Source organism: Mesoplodon bidens (genome assembly GCF_964165515.1).
Source record: "Mesoplodon bidens genome assembly, chromosome: 6".
Lineage (NCBI taxonomy): Eukaryota > Metazoa > Chordata > Mammalia > Artiodactyla > Ziphiidae > Mesoplodon > Mesoplodon bidens.
In genome coordinates this window covers 96043537-96060694 of record NC_138162.1, presented here as the reverse complement: position 1 = coordinate 96060694, position 17158 = coordinate 96043537, and the positions used below count along the sequence as shown (strand labels likewise).

At 39.6% G+C, this 17158-nt stretch overlaps 1 protein-coding gene across 2 annotated transcripts in view; it reads right to left on the bottom strand.

The window, feature by feature from the left end:
* FAM120A (family with sequence similarity 120 member A) overlaps positions 1 to 17158 on the bottom strand; it is a 106486-nt gene that overhangs the window by 78581 nt on the left and 10747 nt on the right. For both annotated transcript variants that reach the window (XM_081237485.1, XM_081237484.1), the window contains exons 2-3: positions 6713 to 6959; positions 2799 to 2881 (exon numbers count right to left, since the gene is read on the bottom strand). In XM_081237485.1, coding sequence (XP_081093611.1) covers positions 2799 to 2881; positions 6713 to 6959 — 330 coding nt within the window. The remainder of the gene's footprint in view (positions 1 to 2798; positions 2882 to 6712; positions 6960 to 17158) is intronic.

Sequence of the window (17158 nt, the reverse complement as noted above, 5' to 3'; positions counted from 1 at the left end):
TAGCTATACGGGAGAACAACACTTGTGGGAGGTCTGGGGAGAGGAAAGGCGAGCATAAAACTTGCAAAGTAGCCTGTCCAATATGAAGGAAGTGGTGAAGGGACTCCGGGGCCGGAAGTACTTGGGGGGGTCATGAATGACTGACGGGGATAAAAACTTGAAATACATGAAACTGAATATGCAGTTTAGGAACACAAAAACCATTAAAATGAACACAATGGTTGAAATGTTGACAGGGCTAAGATTATGGTATAACATGTTAAGGGGTGATTTGAACTTATTAGATAATAAGTTCATATAACACCAACTCTCTGTGAACAATAAACTAGTAGATATGACTTGGGTGAAACACTGGCAAAATAAAGGATGATAAAAGGAATGCTTGAACTTGGGGATGCAAAATCAGATATCCTTCAAAGCGGTGTATACAACGTACTGTGTTAAAAAGGGACAAACAAAAATCATAAGAAAGTTTCATAAGCAACAACTAACCAAATTTTCAAAAGATGTAGTTAGTTTTACTACTGTGAAAAAGAAGAGACTAAAAAAGCAGATGGGATACAGATAATTCTATACAGTAGTAATGTTCATGAGAAAAAAACCACATTCAATATCCCATAGTCTTTGTTAAAATGATTAAAATGATACTACACACAGAAAACTATGTATAAAAAGTCAAAACATAAAAGTTATGCAATTTTTGAACTCAAAGCTGGACATGCTTTGCTTTTCAGAATGTGACTTTAAAAATCCTACAACTTATCAAGTCACTGAAAAATTATTTTGGACTGCTTCACTATGCCATAAAAACACCCAGCTAATATTTAAAATACACATGATGATAATGCAAAAAAAATCTGATTTGCTTTAAAATAAAAACCAACAAACAATCCTATAAACAACTTTCAGAGAACAATAGAAAAATGTGAACATGGACTTAATATTAAATGACATTAGGGAATTACTGCTAATTTAGTTAATGTGATAATAATAATATAATTAAGAGATTATCCTTATTTTTAGGTGGTGGTGATATAAACCACAGTTTTCACAGGTGAAGTGTTATGATATCTGCAACTTACTTCCAAATAGCTGAGCTAAAAAAAAAACACACAGATACAAATATACTTCAGAAGAAACTGTTAAAAACTGTTTAACCAAGATCGTGGATATATGGATAGACATTTTCTATTTCAACTTTTTACATACTTACTATTTTTCTTAACAAACTATTAGGAAAAGTACATGATAATGATGTTTGTAACCTATCGATAGTTTGAGTTGGTTTTCCAGTAATTCTTCAAACAGCTCCTCACTTCTAACCTCTGACACATGAAATAAGGCAAGCTCAATTTAGATATATGTATATGGTCTGGGATCCTGGGAGCCTCTCACCCCTGCTACTCAAAACTCTACAAACCTTCTTAAAAACAGGCCTTCATTCTGTCTCAACTTATAAAAGCATACTGCTTAATGAACCTAATGAGCACAATACTTCTGAGTCCACCTGATTTCAGACTATACTTTTCCCATTCTGCAATTCAATAATGGTATCACCAGGAGCTTGGAATCAAGATTACAAGTTGTAGCACTCTGTAAATGAAAACACACATGAAGAACACTCCGGCCAATAGCAAATAGAAAGCCGTTCCCCTTCAAGGACAAAAAAGCAAAAGAAAACAAGTAATTTCTAACGAGAGGAGAAAAACTGACTTTTGAACAGAAGTTGAAAAGCCCCATACAAAGAACTGTTAGGATAAAAAGGAAAACATCAGGACCCATCAACAAGAAATGGAAAAGAAAGGAGATTCTAGGCAGCAAGAAACAAGATGAAAGAGGCAGGAAAGGAATGCCGCTTGAACTTGCAAGTATCACAAAAGCTCACTGTAAGCTAAAACACAAAAGCTCCAATTTGGAGGGCAATTCTGACAACAGGAAAAAGTGCATTCAGAAACCGTTCCATGCAACCTCCCTATTACTATGAGGAACTGAGGCCCAGGCTGCCAGCCAGTGTAGGTCCCGACTTCCCAGCTCCCTACCTAACAAGTGGCAGCTATGATCACAACACTAAATAGCAGAGAACACCAGAGCCACTTTACCCAGCAAAGGGAATATGGAAAATCACAGGAAGCCACTCACAAGTACAACTCCAAGTTCCCTAGTGGCTCATACCAATTTCACTACTACGTACACATCAAACCGTAAACCTTCCCACTCTAGAAAATCAAAGTTAAGAGAGTCTTCTTGGATGTTCATTACTTTCACAAACAGGAAGGGGAGAAAAATAAGAAAACAAATATTAACAAAATAGTACAAACAGACCACTTCTCTAATGAACTCGGGTCTCCTCCATCATTCAAAAACCATTAAAACTGTAAATAGATTTTTATAATATTGAAAAATTAGTAAGAAAATTATGAAATTTATCAAACTACGCTAAGATGTTGATCTGAGTAACAGAAGATGATATTATCTATTGAAAAAAATTAATATTTGTAGGTAAGAAAATTAATACATAAAAACTTTAGCTAAAAAATTTCCACCTATCTACGTATACGGCATGAAGAATTCCTCTAAGGGAATTTTTAAGGACATTTATATATTTCCCTAAAATACAGGTGCTGGGAACAAGATAAGACAGGTTGTTTGTTTTTTAAGGCAACACAGAGTCTGGAGTTAGGGAGAAGCAGGATATTGCTAATTTTGTGCTATATTTCCTTCTACAATAAAGAAACATTATTTCTATTATGAAAGTAATAGCAAAATCAACAAATGTTGGAAATGAAATGAATATGTACCTTAAGTGAGGCTAGTGGATGTTCTGGACCAAGTAAACTCCAATGAAAGGAAGCCAGATCTTCATCAGGTAGAATGTGATTTCCTGGAATACAAACAGGGATACCATAAAAGCCATCATCATGAGTGACACAGGGGCAACAATATCATTGCATGTTATAATTTGTAGGTTATCTTTGTTAGTTTCAGACTTTGCAATATGGCTTCTTAGGACCACCTCATTTGATACAGCACATAAAACTTCCACACAGAAATTGAGAATATTTCTTCATCTTTTAATACAAAGCAACATACAGCAGGCAGACTTCTTGCAGCCGCCTCAAGTACAACGTGAATTTCCAGTAGAGGCTCAACAGCATTCAAACTGAATAAACTGCATAAAAACCTAAGTAATTTCCCAGCACAGTATTAAGGTCAGTCTGATAATGCCAGATGCCAAATGTCAATTTGAAACAACTTTTCATTTGTTTATGAGAGACGATGGTTCTGTGAAACTGCATTCTGTGAAGTAGGTTCAACAGCAGAGGCAGAATCTATAGTTATAAAATCTAAGGAAGGTTAAGTGACAATGTTTGCTGCCTGTGACATGGATCAACACCCTCCTCCCATAATTTCCAGCACCACCCACAAATAGATGTACAAAGCACAGACTACAACAAGTGCCATCAAGAAGTGCCAATCAGCTCTATGCACTATCACCAGGGCTGTGTCACAAATAAGAACTGTATTCAGCTGAGAAACTACATTTTGCAGGGAACATTCTCCCTTCAGTGTAGTGCTTGGATGCCTGATATACTAACATCTTTGGTTTGTTAGTGGTCTTGATACAATTTAAAAGCAGTAATTTCCTAAATAATTCTGTAATTTTTATATTATGATTTAGTCACCTCCACACTACGCAGATTCATTAATCAGCTGCTAACAGAAAACAAAACAAGGTGAGTTCATTTGCAATATTGCTAATCATAATACTCTAAACACACAAATACATGACACAGATGTACCAAACTGTCATTATGTCCAGAAGAGCAAAGTTAAGTCCTAATTGTCCAGTTACCGAGTTTTGTACTGCTTTCCTCGGCTCATGGAATGTATAGAACTTTAAGTATTAAGTATCTGAGATTTCTTTTTGAAGCTTCTATCTGAAAAGATATTAAGCCAATTCCAACATCAAGAATAGTCTGTTAAATACCATATGCTAACACATATATATGGAAACTAAAAAAAGAAAGGTTATGAAGAACCTAGGGGCAGGACAGGAATAAAGACACAGATGTAGAGAATAGACTTGAGGACATGGGGAGGGGGAAGGGTAAGCTGGGACGAAGTGAGAGAGTGGCATGGACATATATACACTACCAAATGTAAAATAGCTAGCTAGTGGGAAGCAGCCACATAGCACAGCGAGATCAGCTCGGTGCTTTATGACCACCTAGAGGGGTGGGATAGGGAGGGTGGGAGGGAGACGCAAGAGGGAGGAGATATGGGGATATATGTATATGTATAGCTGATTCACTTTGTTATAAAGCAGAAACTAACACAACATTGTAAAGCAATTATACTCCAATAAAGATGTAAAAAAAAAAAAAAGAATAGTCTGTTAAAACTTGGGTCAAATACTTAAATGAGTATTTCACTCAACTTTTCTAAAATAGAACATCTTATATAGCTATACTTTCTACTACAAAAAGGAGAAATTATACTTTCTATTAAAAAAAGGGAAAATAATCTTTCTTATTTGAGGACGTTGAAACTTTTACACAAAATCTAAACTAAAAATGTTCACCAATTAAGCGTTTATCTATAACTTGCCTAAATTTTCTGAAGAAATTCCAAGCCTTAATTTATTACTAAATTATTCACAATGTTACTCTTGTTTTCCATTTCTTTTACTATTTCACAAAATAAGTTAGCTAGAAAAGTATTAGTTGGCATTATCTCCCAAGAAATTTATTCAATGTTTCCCTAAATAAGATAAACAAGTACCCTTCCCAAATTAGTTAAGGCATCCATATTCTAAAAGCATACAATTTTCCCATTCATTTAAAGTCAATTGTGGTAACATTTAAGTAAATATGAAACTTTTCATAATGTGTCCATCTACTCCATCACTTTTTAACATTTGAGGAAATATCGTTTTACATTTTAATGTCTGAAAATATGAAAGTACTACATATATTTAGAAATTAGGTTTTAATCCTCCAAATCCCAAGTCACAAGAGTTCACTAAGAAAATGGACAGAAAATAGCCAAGTACTAACTTAAAGACATGTATTTGAGATTAGATCCAAATAAAGACAACTTGTAAAATCAGAAATTTTTTGATTGATTTGTAGTTATACAATTTGAAATGTTAACACCAAATAATATATGAAAAATTATGGCTGTCTCACTATAATTTCTAGTTGTATAAAACTTTTTTGGACTGTTTATAAAAAATCTGATAATTAGGGATTTCTAAAAATAACCCACAATATAATCCCCCTCTTAAACATGACCAGATCAGGCTGCTAAGCACTACAGAATAGAAATTGAGAGAGTACAATAAGATCGCACTTTTCTGGAGACCACATATCTTTCAAAAAGGGCCTGTGTGTCCCAAACAAACAGCCCTCAATCCCATCACTGAAATTCATGGATTTTACTCACAGGAGGGCTTTGCTCAGAACACATTTACTTATACTGTGGACATAATTTTTGCAAACTCTTGAGCAAACTAGAGCCGGATATTCAAGTAGCTAGAAACATGTACATTCCAAGCACAAAAAAGGGAAGTGGACAGAAAAGAAATAACTATAAACTACAGACATAAAGTGATAAATAAATGTATTACCTATTGCCAAATTATTTTTAAGAGAAAGAAATTAATATATAAAATCTTAGTTGAAACCAGATTTCGTCCTTTCTAGGTATTCAGCATAAGGAATTCCTCCAAGGGAGGTTTTTTTTGTTTTGTTTGTTTGTTTGTTTGCGGTACGCGGGCCTCTCACTCTTGTGGCCTCTCCCGTTGCGGAGCACAGGTTCCGGACGCGCAGGCTCAGCGGCCATGGCTCACGGGCCTAGCCGCTCCGCGGCACGTGGGATCTTCCCGGACCGGGGCACGAACCCGCATCCCCTGCATCGGCAGGCAGACTCTCGACCACTGTGCCACCAGGGAAGCCCCCTCCAGGGGAGTTTTTAAAGACATTTATACATTTACTTAAGATGCAGGCACTGGAAACAAGGTAACATAGTTTATTTTTGTTTTCCTTTTAAAGTAATGAGAATCCTGAAAATGAGGGTAAAACATGACAGTGCTAACTTCACAGCATATTTTCTTCTATAACAAACATAATTTGTGCCAAAGGTTTAAATGTTTAATTTTCATAAGTGAGACTGTGTTAACATTTGTGATTTTTTTTTTTTTTTTTTTTTTTTGCGGTACGCGGGCCTCTCACTGTTGTGGCCTCTCCTGTTGCGGAGCACAGGCTCTGGACGCGCAGGCTCAGCGGCCATGGCTCACAGGCCCAGCTGCTCCGTGGCATGTGGGATCTTCCCAGACCAGGGCACGAACCCATGTCCCCTGCATCAGCAGGCGGACTCTCAACCACTGCGCCACCAGGGAAGCCCAACATTTGTGATTTTTAAATGTTATTTTCCCCAAACTTTAAGGGCATTTTTCCCACAAAATTAGTTTATCGGCCTAGATGGAACAAGACATAAACAAACACTTAAGAACAAATGAAGCACATTTTCAGTGACACCAAAAAATAATGAGTAAAGAATGTTACTGAGGAGAAGCCCAGCCCATTCCCTGGTTCTTTTAAGTAAGATACAATCCAAAACATTGTAGCATTGAAATTTAAAAAAAAACAACAACAGTATGTCCCAAGTATAGAACTCCTTTATAAAATGAATTTTCACACTGCCCACCTACCTAACAGAGCAGCAAAGATAGGGAAGCGGTTTGGGTTCAGGTCCAGCTGCTTGGCAACCTCGTGCATCAGATATTGGCTTGTGGTGAGACTTTTCCCATTCCGGCTCAGTTTTAGGGCATGGGCACTGAAATAGTAGGGGATGTTGCACAGGGCATAATCAGAGTCGTATGCAACTAAGCCGTGGAAGCCATTTTCTCTGCAGAAACCGATCACTTCTTGATGATGATCCTCGATGCTCTGCGCAACCTGTGCAAGTGAGAAGACCACTTCGTCAGAGGCCAGGCACCACTTCAGCACGTGCTCAATACACAGACATATCTGTACAGAATCTGTAAATTCCAGATATGGAAGATATGCAAGAGAGCCAAACAGTCAAAACTAACAATAATAAAGTATGCAGCACATTGCTCAAATAAGAAATTTCAGTGGGAAATAATCTCCTGGTCAGTAGCTTATGATCCCATCCAGACTGCAAATTAACTTTCAATTTCTTATCAAGTTCAAAGATCACCCTGTTTAAAAATACACAATGCCAGGTGGCCCCTGTGACAGTATTTTGAAGGAAAAGAGACAGATGGGAAAAAAAGAGACAGAAGAGGAAAATAAACAAGTGTAAAGGACGGAGACAGAGAGAAGCCAGCCACTCTCAGTGAAAACAAAATAATTTCTTCAAAGTAAATCAAAGCAAATAGGTGAAATAACCAGAAGGATTAAAAAGAAAACAAAAAAGCCAAGGATTATCCATCACCTACCTACTAGTTACTATAGACCCTGAAGCATTCAGCATATGGGTAATAATAAGAATGAACATGTTTACCCCCAAATAATTGTCACGTGTTTATTCTGTGCAAAGGACCAGGCCTGGTGGTATGGCACCAGGTTCAGGACAACTGTGAAGGCTAGGTCTAAATTTACTGCCTTTTTAGTGATGAAAACTACAAGCTGAAGCTTCTTTACTTCTACTGGCTCTCCCATTGTGAAAGGTCAACCCCATCTATCTCAGGTGTCCGTCACATACTAAAGAGGGCAGAGAAGCAACGCCCACAGAAAAGCAAAAAGCCCCCCAGAATTCCTCTATTCCAAAAAACATACCAAAGGGCATTGAAAAACATTTTCCTAAAATTATATATATAAAGTCAAAGACAATTCCTCTCCTGCTGTTACCCACACTCATTTAACCAACTAAAATTTGGCAGGTTTGTTTTGTCCCCCTACAATGGATAAAGGTATTTTAGAAAACAGAATTTTAAACTTAATTGGGTGATTCAGCTGTGGAAAATTAACTCTCCATAGAGCCCTAAAGGTAAAAAACAAGTGCCCTTAAACATAAATTTCTAGAACTACACTGCCCAATTTGTGGCTATATTGAATTAAAATTTAAAATACATTAAAAAGTAAGTTCAAGTGTTCAATGGTCACCTACTAGATGGACATCATTGTAGACTTACTCTCATTTCTCACTGACTTTCACCAAATTTTGTTAAAAAGTTAGTTATAATGAAATCTCAGCAGCAAAGCAGTCCTTTTAAAGATGCATATTTAAAGGAAAAATGATTTTTTGCATTCTCTTAATAAGTATTTTGATAAAAATATTTTGCTTTACAAAAAAAACAATAACATACAATTAATCAATTACTGTTCTGTCTTAGAATAGGATGATGCTGTTTTATCGCAATCTAAAAATAGAGTACTTTCACTAAAATAGAAAACTACAGTTAAAATTTTTTTTAATTAGCCCAGCTTCATCTAGAAATGATAATCTCCAAGTCCGTGCTCTCTACCTCAAATCACTATATTACATAAAACTTTAATATTTACAGCAATGTCTTAAGGCATTTAAAAATCACCAGCAATTCCTGTTTTCCAGACATCTTTCATATTAAGTCTGCACAATCTTCCTAAGAGGCCCTGAAATGAAGGGAGATTGTGAGTTACCACCCCCTCGCTCCAGTCCCCTCAGAGGAGTTCTAGAAAAGGCAGCATGGCTGCTTGCTTCACAGAGCCAGATAGCCTGTAGAGGAGACGGGGCAAAATTAAATGTATGAGTTGAGTACTGTACAAGCTATATTTTGCAAGAGAGTGTGTTAACCTATTCTTCCAGGAAACTGAGGCTGCCAGCAGTTCAGAACCTAGCTCCGCCCGGCTCCAGGACAAGAGCGGTCCAGAGACTCCTCCTCCCTGGGCACCCACTCTCTGCATGCCTCACAACACATTACCTCATTACCCTTACAACAACCCTTGGAGGGGAAGGAAGGAGGCAGCCCTGCGTGGTCACTCAGTGGGGTGTTCAAGCAGGGGAACAGCAGGTATACTGACTCAGAGCTGAGTGTGGTGTCTGCATCCTCATCCCAGAGACCCAGGGGAAAGCAGTAGGTGATGGAGTCGGAGCAGGCAGGGACAGATGTCATCTGGCAGGTTTTCAAGGAAGGCTGTTAGCATTGTAGGACAACAGACAATATATTTCCAGAGCTGTAAACACTCATACTCTTTGACTCTGGAGCAATCTTACGCCAGGAAATAGAGCCTAAGAAACCAACGTATCAGATAAAAAACGTTGGGAGCATAAAAAGGGTGAAGGTGGCCTTCTGTGGGAAAAATAAGTTAACATTAAGGAGCTGGGTAAACACAGCAACTACACAATGTTGTGGAGAAACTTGAGAAAAGCTTAGAACAAAATATTAAACAAAACCATTTCAGAATACGATATCCGCTACATACAACCACATAAAACTGCACCTGTGGAAAAAGACTGAAAGGGAGTAAGCAAAAATTAACACAGTTGTGCAGGGTGGCACAATTATGCTTAAAAAAAAAAAAAAGAAAGAAAAAACCACTTTATTTTATTTTGTTATTTTTTAACATCTTTATTGGAGTGCTTTACAATGGTGTGTTAGTTTCTGCTTTATAACAAAGTGAATCAGCTATACATATACATATATCCCCATATCCCCTCCCTCTTGCGTCTCCCTCCCTCCCACCCTCCCTATCCCACCCCTCCAGTCGGTCACAAAGCACTGAGCTGATCTCCCTGTGCTATGCGGCTGCTTCCCACTAGCTATCTATTTTACATTTAGTAGTGTATATATGTCCATGCCACTCTCTCACTTTGTCCCAGATTACCCTTCCCCCTCCCCGTGTCCTCAAGTCCATTCTCTACTTCTGCATCTTTATTCCTGTCCTGTCATTAGGTTCTTCAGAACCATTTTTTAAATTTAGATTCCATATATATGTGTTAGCATACGGTATTTGCTTTTCTCTTTCTGACTTACTTCACTCTGTATGACAGTCTCTAGGTCCATCCACCTCACTACAAATAACTCAATTTCATTTCTTTTTATGGCTGAGTAATATTCCATTGTATATATGTGCCACATTTTCTTTATCCATTCATCTGTCGATGGACACTTAGGTTGCTTCCATGTCCTGGCTATTGTAAATAGAGCTGCAATGAACATTGTGGTACATGACACTTTTTGAATTATGGTAGAAAAAAACTTTTTTAAAGGAAAAAAGTCTAATAAAAAGTTGAAACAGCCCTCATATATGCCACGCCCACACTGGCCACCTCTATGCCACCGCACTGGGGGCAAATACTCCTCCTTTCACATCCATCTCCTGCCAGAAAAGGCACGCAATTTGCTCATCTACATATCAAGGGTCTAGCTTGGTGCCTGGCACCCAGTAAAGACTATGAAATGAAAAACTCTGGGGGTCCCAGTTCAGGGGCCCCAAACAGTCTTTAAATTATCTATAGAGATTACTATAAACTCTAAACAGTAGAAACCAACAGCGAGTAGAGCCTTACAGAGCAATTTCATCTATCTCTGGGGAGTGGAATGTAGCGCTTTCCACAGTCACCTCCTTCCACTGACCCTTCCCCAAACACAATTCCTCGTTCATTCAGAACACTTGGTTTCAGCCTGGCATTAATAAGCACAGTGAATGAACTATTAATAATCCACTACAAGACTAATTTGCAAATGTTAACGATATCTTAATCCTCCCCCAAAGCACACCTAACATTAAACAAATAGTTGTCTGCTAGAATTAATCTCCTAAAACAAAAGATAAAGGAACCCTGCCCTTAAGTAAGCACAGACTTCAAATCTAAAGCAAGGTGTATAACTGAATCACTTTGCTGTACACCAGAAACTAACACATTGTGTTAGTTCAATCAACTACTTCAATAAAAAATAATAATAATAATAAAGCAAGGTGGAGCAATCTGTGCCCCTTGTCGTGCTCATCTTTCCTATCTCAGGTACCCTGAGTGACATGGATGGCGAGGAGAACCAAAATGTCCAGGTTCCACTTCTGGCTTGATGTCCAACCTGCCTAGCTAGGAATGTAAAATTAATGAATCTTTAAGATTCTTTCAACTTCTGAAATTCTAGTATTCTGCCTCACTGGTTAAAATCCATTTTGCCTTTATCTGAGGAGGGCTACATGGCATTAAAAACCACAAAGTAGGGCTTCCCTGGTGGTGCAGTGGTTGGGAGTCCGCCTGCCAATGTAGGGGACACGGGTTTGTGCCCCGGTCTGGGAGGATCCTGCATGCCGCAGAGCGGCTGGGCCTGTGAGCCATGGCCGCTGAGCCTGCGCGTCCGGAGCCTGTGCTCCGCAGCGGGAGAGGCCACAGCGGTGAGAGGCCCACGTACCGCAAAAAAAAATAAATAAATAATAAATAAATAAAAACCACAAGGTAACAGAGATGCAGTCCTTTCCAACAAGTGAACAATGGAAGTGTGGTGTAGCAGTTACTCAATTAGGGAAATAAAACCCCCACAAAACACCTAAATGAAAGAGTCTGTGTGATGGATACATGACTCTATGCATTTGTACAAGCTCACATCATTGTACATATCATACAAAGAATAAACTTTAATATACACAACTTAAAAAAAAATCAGCCAGCAGTCAGGGATGCTAGGCCAGAATGCAAACTGACAAATGTATCGAATTGTATTATAAACTGTCTGTCACAGGGGTGCCAATGAACAACTCTGAAATCACTTTCACATGTGTTAAGGTTGGGGTAAATGGATGGTAGATGACCTCAGTGTCTCCCTATCAGAGAACGGGCTTACAAATGTGCAAAGGGAGGAGGCTAGCATGACCCTGTAGTGTTGGGTTAGCCATGGAGATGTCCGTAAGAACCCACAAGTAGATGACAACACAGACAGGCACAGAAATCATTAGAGGTAAGTGTGTGCACGTGGATTAGTCTATAAACACACACATACATCTCCCAGGTGTCAGCAGAGAACCTAGAAGCAGCAACACCCCAGGAGAAAGAACATCTCTACCCCAACCTGGTTTCTAAATACCATTCTCCACTAAAAGGCCTGACACTGAGCAGATGCCCAGTAGATATAAGGAAGGAGGGCACTGCACCTCTGGAGCATTCTCCCCAAATCACAAGAAAATATCAGACAGCCCAGATTGGAGGCCAACCTACAAAATGCCTGATCAGTTCTCCAAAAGTGTCAAGGTCACCACAGAGACAAGCAGAGGCTGAGAAGCTGTCCCAGATCACAGATCAGTAAGTAGACAAGACGCCTAAAGGCAACAGGGAATCCAAAAAGGATACAGGTAGAAAATGGAAGAAATCTGAATGAAATACATAATGCAGTTAATGGTACTGTACCAATGCTAATTTCTTAGTTGTAACAGTTGTACTAGCTCATAGGATGCTAAGACGCATGAAAGCTGAGTGAAGGATATTCAGGAACTCTGTACCATTTTTGCAACTTTTCTATAAACCCCAAATTATTCCCAAGTAAGAAGTTTATTTTAAAAAGAAAAAGAAAACAAAACACCATAGTCTACGACAGCGGTCCCCAACCTTTTTGGCACCAGGGACCGGTTTCTTGGAAGACAGATTGGAGGCGGCGGCGGGGAAGGAATGGTTTTGGGATGATTTAAGTGCATTACATTTATTGTGCACTTGATTTCTATTATTATTACATTGTAATATATAATGAAATAATTACACAACTCACCATAATGCGGAATCAGTGGGAGCCCTGGGCTTCCTTTCACTTGCCACTCACTGATAAAGAGTTTTGATGAGTCTGCAAGCAACTGATTTATGATGGTCTCTGTGCAGTCAAACCTCTCTGCTAATGATAATCTGTATGTGCAGCCGCTCCCCAGTGCTGGCACCACCGCCTCAGCTCCACCTCAGATCGTCAGGCTTTAGATTCTCATAAGGAGCGCACAACCTACATCCCTCACAGGTGCAGCTCACAGTAGGGTTCGCACTCCTGTAAGAATCTAATGCCGCAGGTGATCTGACAGGAGGCGGAGCTCAGGCAGTGAGGCGAGCCATGCAAAGCAGTTGTAAATACAGAGGAAGCTTCTCACTCATCCGCTGCTCACCTCCTGCTGTGCGGCCTGGTTCCTAACAGGCCATGGACCAGTACCAGTCCGTAGCCCAGGGGTGGGGGACCCCTGGTCTACAAGACACTAACTGAGAGACTGTTTTCAGCTATTTCATCATGTGAACAAAGCACTGAAAGGCCTGACAGGCAAAGTCTCCGAGAGTCTATCATGTGAAGACACAACTCTCCCCAGACAGTCCAACTAAGGGAAGTAGGAAAGCCCACCACAGGCAGCATAAACCTATGAATGAAAGAATAAAGTCCAACAACCAAGAATACTTGTGAGAGGCCCACTGAACAATTCCTCAAGACTTATGTCAAAGAGCCTGGTTAAGAGTCAGGGGCAGAGAATTGGATGCAGTGCAGAGGAGACTCAATGCAAGGTTTGGGTGGGGACAGGGAAACGCCTGGATTGCATCACAACAGAACCTGAGAGGTAGTTATTTAATTTTTTTAAAAAATTAAATTCCAGAGGTTAAGCTTCTAGGAATCGGGGTCTAACAGGGTATGGCTGTTCTTTCTCCCTTCACTGTGTCTTTCTTCTGGTCTGAATGCCTTTCACTCCTGTTTCCCATCTCTTCTACTCACCCTATTCCCCGTGTTCTGTCTCTCCAATTCCCTGGCCTTCCGGCTCCTGGCTCAGACTGGGCACATTATGCTTAATGAAAATGGTATGTCTAGTTCTTAATTCTTATTTTAAAAATGAGTAAAAACTATGAAATACAATGTTGGGAAGATTATTTCAATTTGAATTCCCAAAGAGTATAAAGCAAGCTAAAAAATTAAGCCGAGACCTACCTACTCACAGGTGATAAAGAAAGGGTTAAGGCCTCCTATGAGAGTGAGCCAGACTTGGAATTATGCATAGCCTCCTCACAGAAAACCCCAGGCTAGTAACCAAAGACCACCTACCACCTTAAGGGCACTAGGCCTTGACTGATTTTTGCCATGGCTGCCATCACCACTGCATCAAAATGCAACTTCAGATCAAGGGAGTGAAACCGTAGAGCTCCTGTGTACATTGCACAAAGCATTCAATGTTTACTATTTTTTTTAATATATAAATTTATTTATTTTATTTTTTTATTTTTGGCTGTGTTGGGTCTTCGTTGCTGTGTGCGGGCTTTCTCTAGTTGCGGTGAGCAGGGGTTACTCTTTGTTGCGGTGCGCGGGCTTCTCATTGCTATGGCTTCTCTTCTTGCGGAGCACGGGCTCTAGGCACGCAGGCTTCAGTAGTTGTGGCACGTGGGCTCAGTAGTTGTGGTTTGCAGGCTCTAGAGCTCAGGCTCAGTAGTTGTGGTGCACGGGCTTAGTTGCTCCGCAGCATGTGGGATCTTCCCAGGCCAGGGCTCGAACCTGTGTCCCTTGCATTCGCAGGCAGATTCTTAACCACTGCGCCACCAGGGAAGCCCACTTGATACGTGCTTTGGTAGCCACAACCAGGCTGGGAACCACCAAACACCTCGCCTCACCTCTCCACCCATCCGTCACCAAGAAACATGGTGTATGCAATCAGTGTTGAAGATCTTCAGTAGCTGGCAAAACGCCCCATTTTTGGTCCCAACGAAGTATTTTGTATTTAGCTAGGGATAATTTTATGTAACTATATATTTGCCACAGAATCCTAGGTAAATCTTTTTATCTCAATAGTTTTAAGTTTCATCATTAAAAAGGCAGATACATCAAAATTCAGTATTTTTTACAAAGAATAATGACTAAAAAATTCTCAAGCTTACTTTGTGAATGTAATTATTTATTAATGCTGAAAGCAGCTATGGGGAAAGTCCTATAAGCATGAAAATGTAACACCGTTACTTACTCCTAATCTCCAGTGAGGAAGCACTTGTACAGTGAGGTTTTGTATCTCTGGCACCAGGTGAACTCCACTGCCTACTTTAATACTTTCTGTACTTCCATTTCTTCATCTGCAAAAATAATAGTACTCTCCTACCTCATAGGGTAGCTGTGATGATTAAATGAGTTACTACATGTAAACAGCTCAGAATCATTCATAAATAATAAGCACTTGATAAATGCCAGATACTATTTATTTTTAAGTAAGCTATGTGAGAAAGGATCTCCTTCTTCATACTTTTCATGCAGGACCTGAAACACTATGAGTTGTCATAAAGAGATTTTCTGACACACAGAAAAAAATATCATATGTGGTTTTTCTTTAGAATAATTTTACAGAGGCTCAGGGAATAACGTGACACGTCCTCCAACCAGCTACCAGCCTTAAAAGATATAAGTTAACCTGAACATAAGAGGATAAGTCAACCTAAATTGTTTTGTTAAAAAAAAAAAAAATCAGGCTCTGACCTTTATCCAGCAGAATTCTAGACACTATGTAAGAGGTGGGTAAAACTTACTCAGGCTGCTTACTCTCTACTCAAGTCGAGCTGAAGAGTGAGAACATGAAAGTCAATGTTAACTTGGTAGAAGATTTTTATTGTTGTTGTTTACTTTAAAAGAGCAATTTTAGTGTCATGACATACATTAGCAATGTCTCTAAAAGTACATCTCTCCTCCTCAGGAAATCTGTAATCATGGCTGAATAAACGTCTTACCTTATATAGCTCTTGGTTATTCTATAAGAATTGGTTGCAGTGGTCTTAAAAGCAAGGAAAAACAATTTCTTTTAAAATAAAGGAGTGGCACATGAAAAGATTCTCAACTTCATTAATCATAGGGAAATGTAAATCAAAACCACGAGATACCATTTCACACCAATTAAGATGGCTACTAAAAAAAAAACAGAAATAAGCAAGTGTTGGCGAGGATGTGGAAAAACTGGAACCCTCACACATTGCTGGTGGGAATGTAAAATGGTGTAGTTGCTGTGGAAAATGGTATAACAGTTCTCAAAACATAAAATCACCATATGATCCTGCAATTCCATTTCTGGGCATATACTCAAAAGAACTGAACGCAAGGATTCAAACAGATATTTGCACCCCCATTTTCATAGCAATATTATTCACGATAGCCAAAAGGTAGAAGCAACCCAAGAGTCCACTGACAGAAGAACAGATAAGCAAAATGTGGTCTATCCACACAAGAAATTATTATGCAACCTCGAAAAGGAAGGAAATTCTGATACATGCTACAACACGGATGAACCTCGAGGACATTATGCTCAGTGAAATAAACCAGTTACAAAAAGATAAATTCTGTGTGATTCCATTCATATGAGGTGCCTTAAGTAGTCAGATTCATAGAGACAAGAAAGTAAAATGGTGGCTGCCACAGGCTGGCAGAGAGGAATGGGGAGTTAGTGCTCAGTGAGGACAGTTTCACTTTGGGAAGAGGAGGAATTTCTGGAGATTGATGGTAGTGATGGCTGCATAGCAGTGTGAATGTGGTTTCGCATCCGCTGATATGGAGGGTCGACTGTACTCACTGTATTACACCATTTTACATCAGGGACTTGAGCATCCTTGGATTCTGGTATCTGAGGGGGCTCCTGGGATCAGTCCCCTGCATATACCTGAGGGAAGATCGTACTTAATTCCACTGAACTTAATTCCACTTAAAAATGGTTAAAATGGGCGGGCTTCCCTGGTGGCGCAGTGGTCAAGAATCTGCCTGCCAATGCAGGGGACACGGGTTCGAGCCCTGGTCCGGGAAAATCCCACATGCTTAGCTGCGGAGCAACTAAGCCCCTGCACCACAACTACGGAGCCTGTGCTCTAGAGCCGGCAAGCCACAACTGCTATGCCTGCCCACCCCAACTACTGAAGCCTGCACACCTAGAGCCCATGCTCTGCAACAAGAGAAGCCACCACAGTGAGAAGCCTGCGCAATGCAACGAAGAGCAGCCCCCACTAGCCGCAACTAGAGAAAGCCCACGCGCAGCAATGAAGACCCAACGCAGCCAAAAATAAAATAAATTAATAAAAAAATAAAAATAAGAAATGGCTAAAATGGTAAAACTTTTGTTAGAGTTTATTACAATTAAAAAAATAAAGATAAAAATTATAATAATAAGAGGGTGGCACCCCGTCTCCCTGTTTTCTCAGAAATCCTAGGCACTTAGCTCCAAGATATAACTTCCTCCTT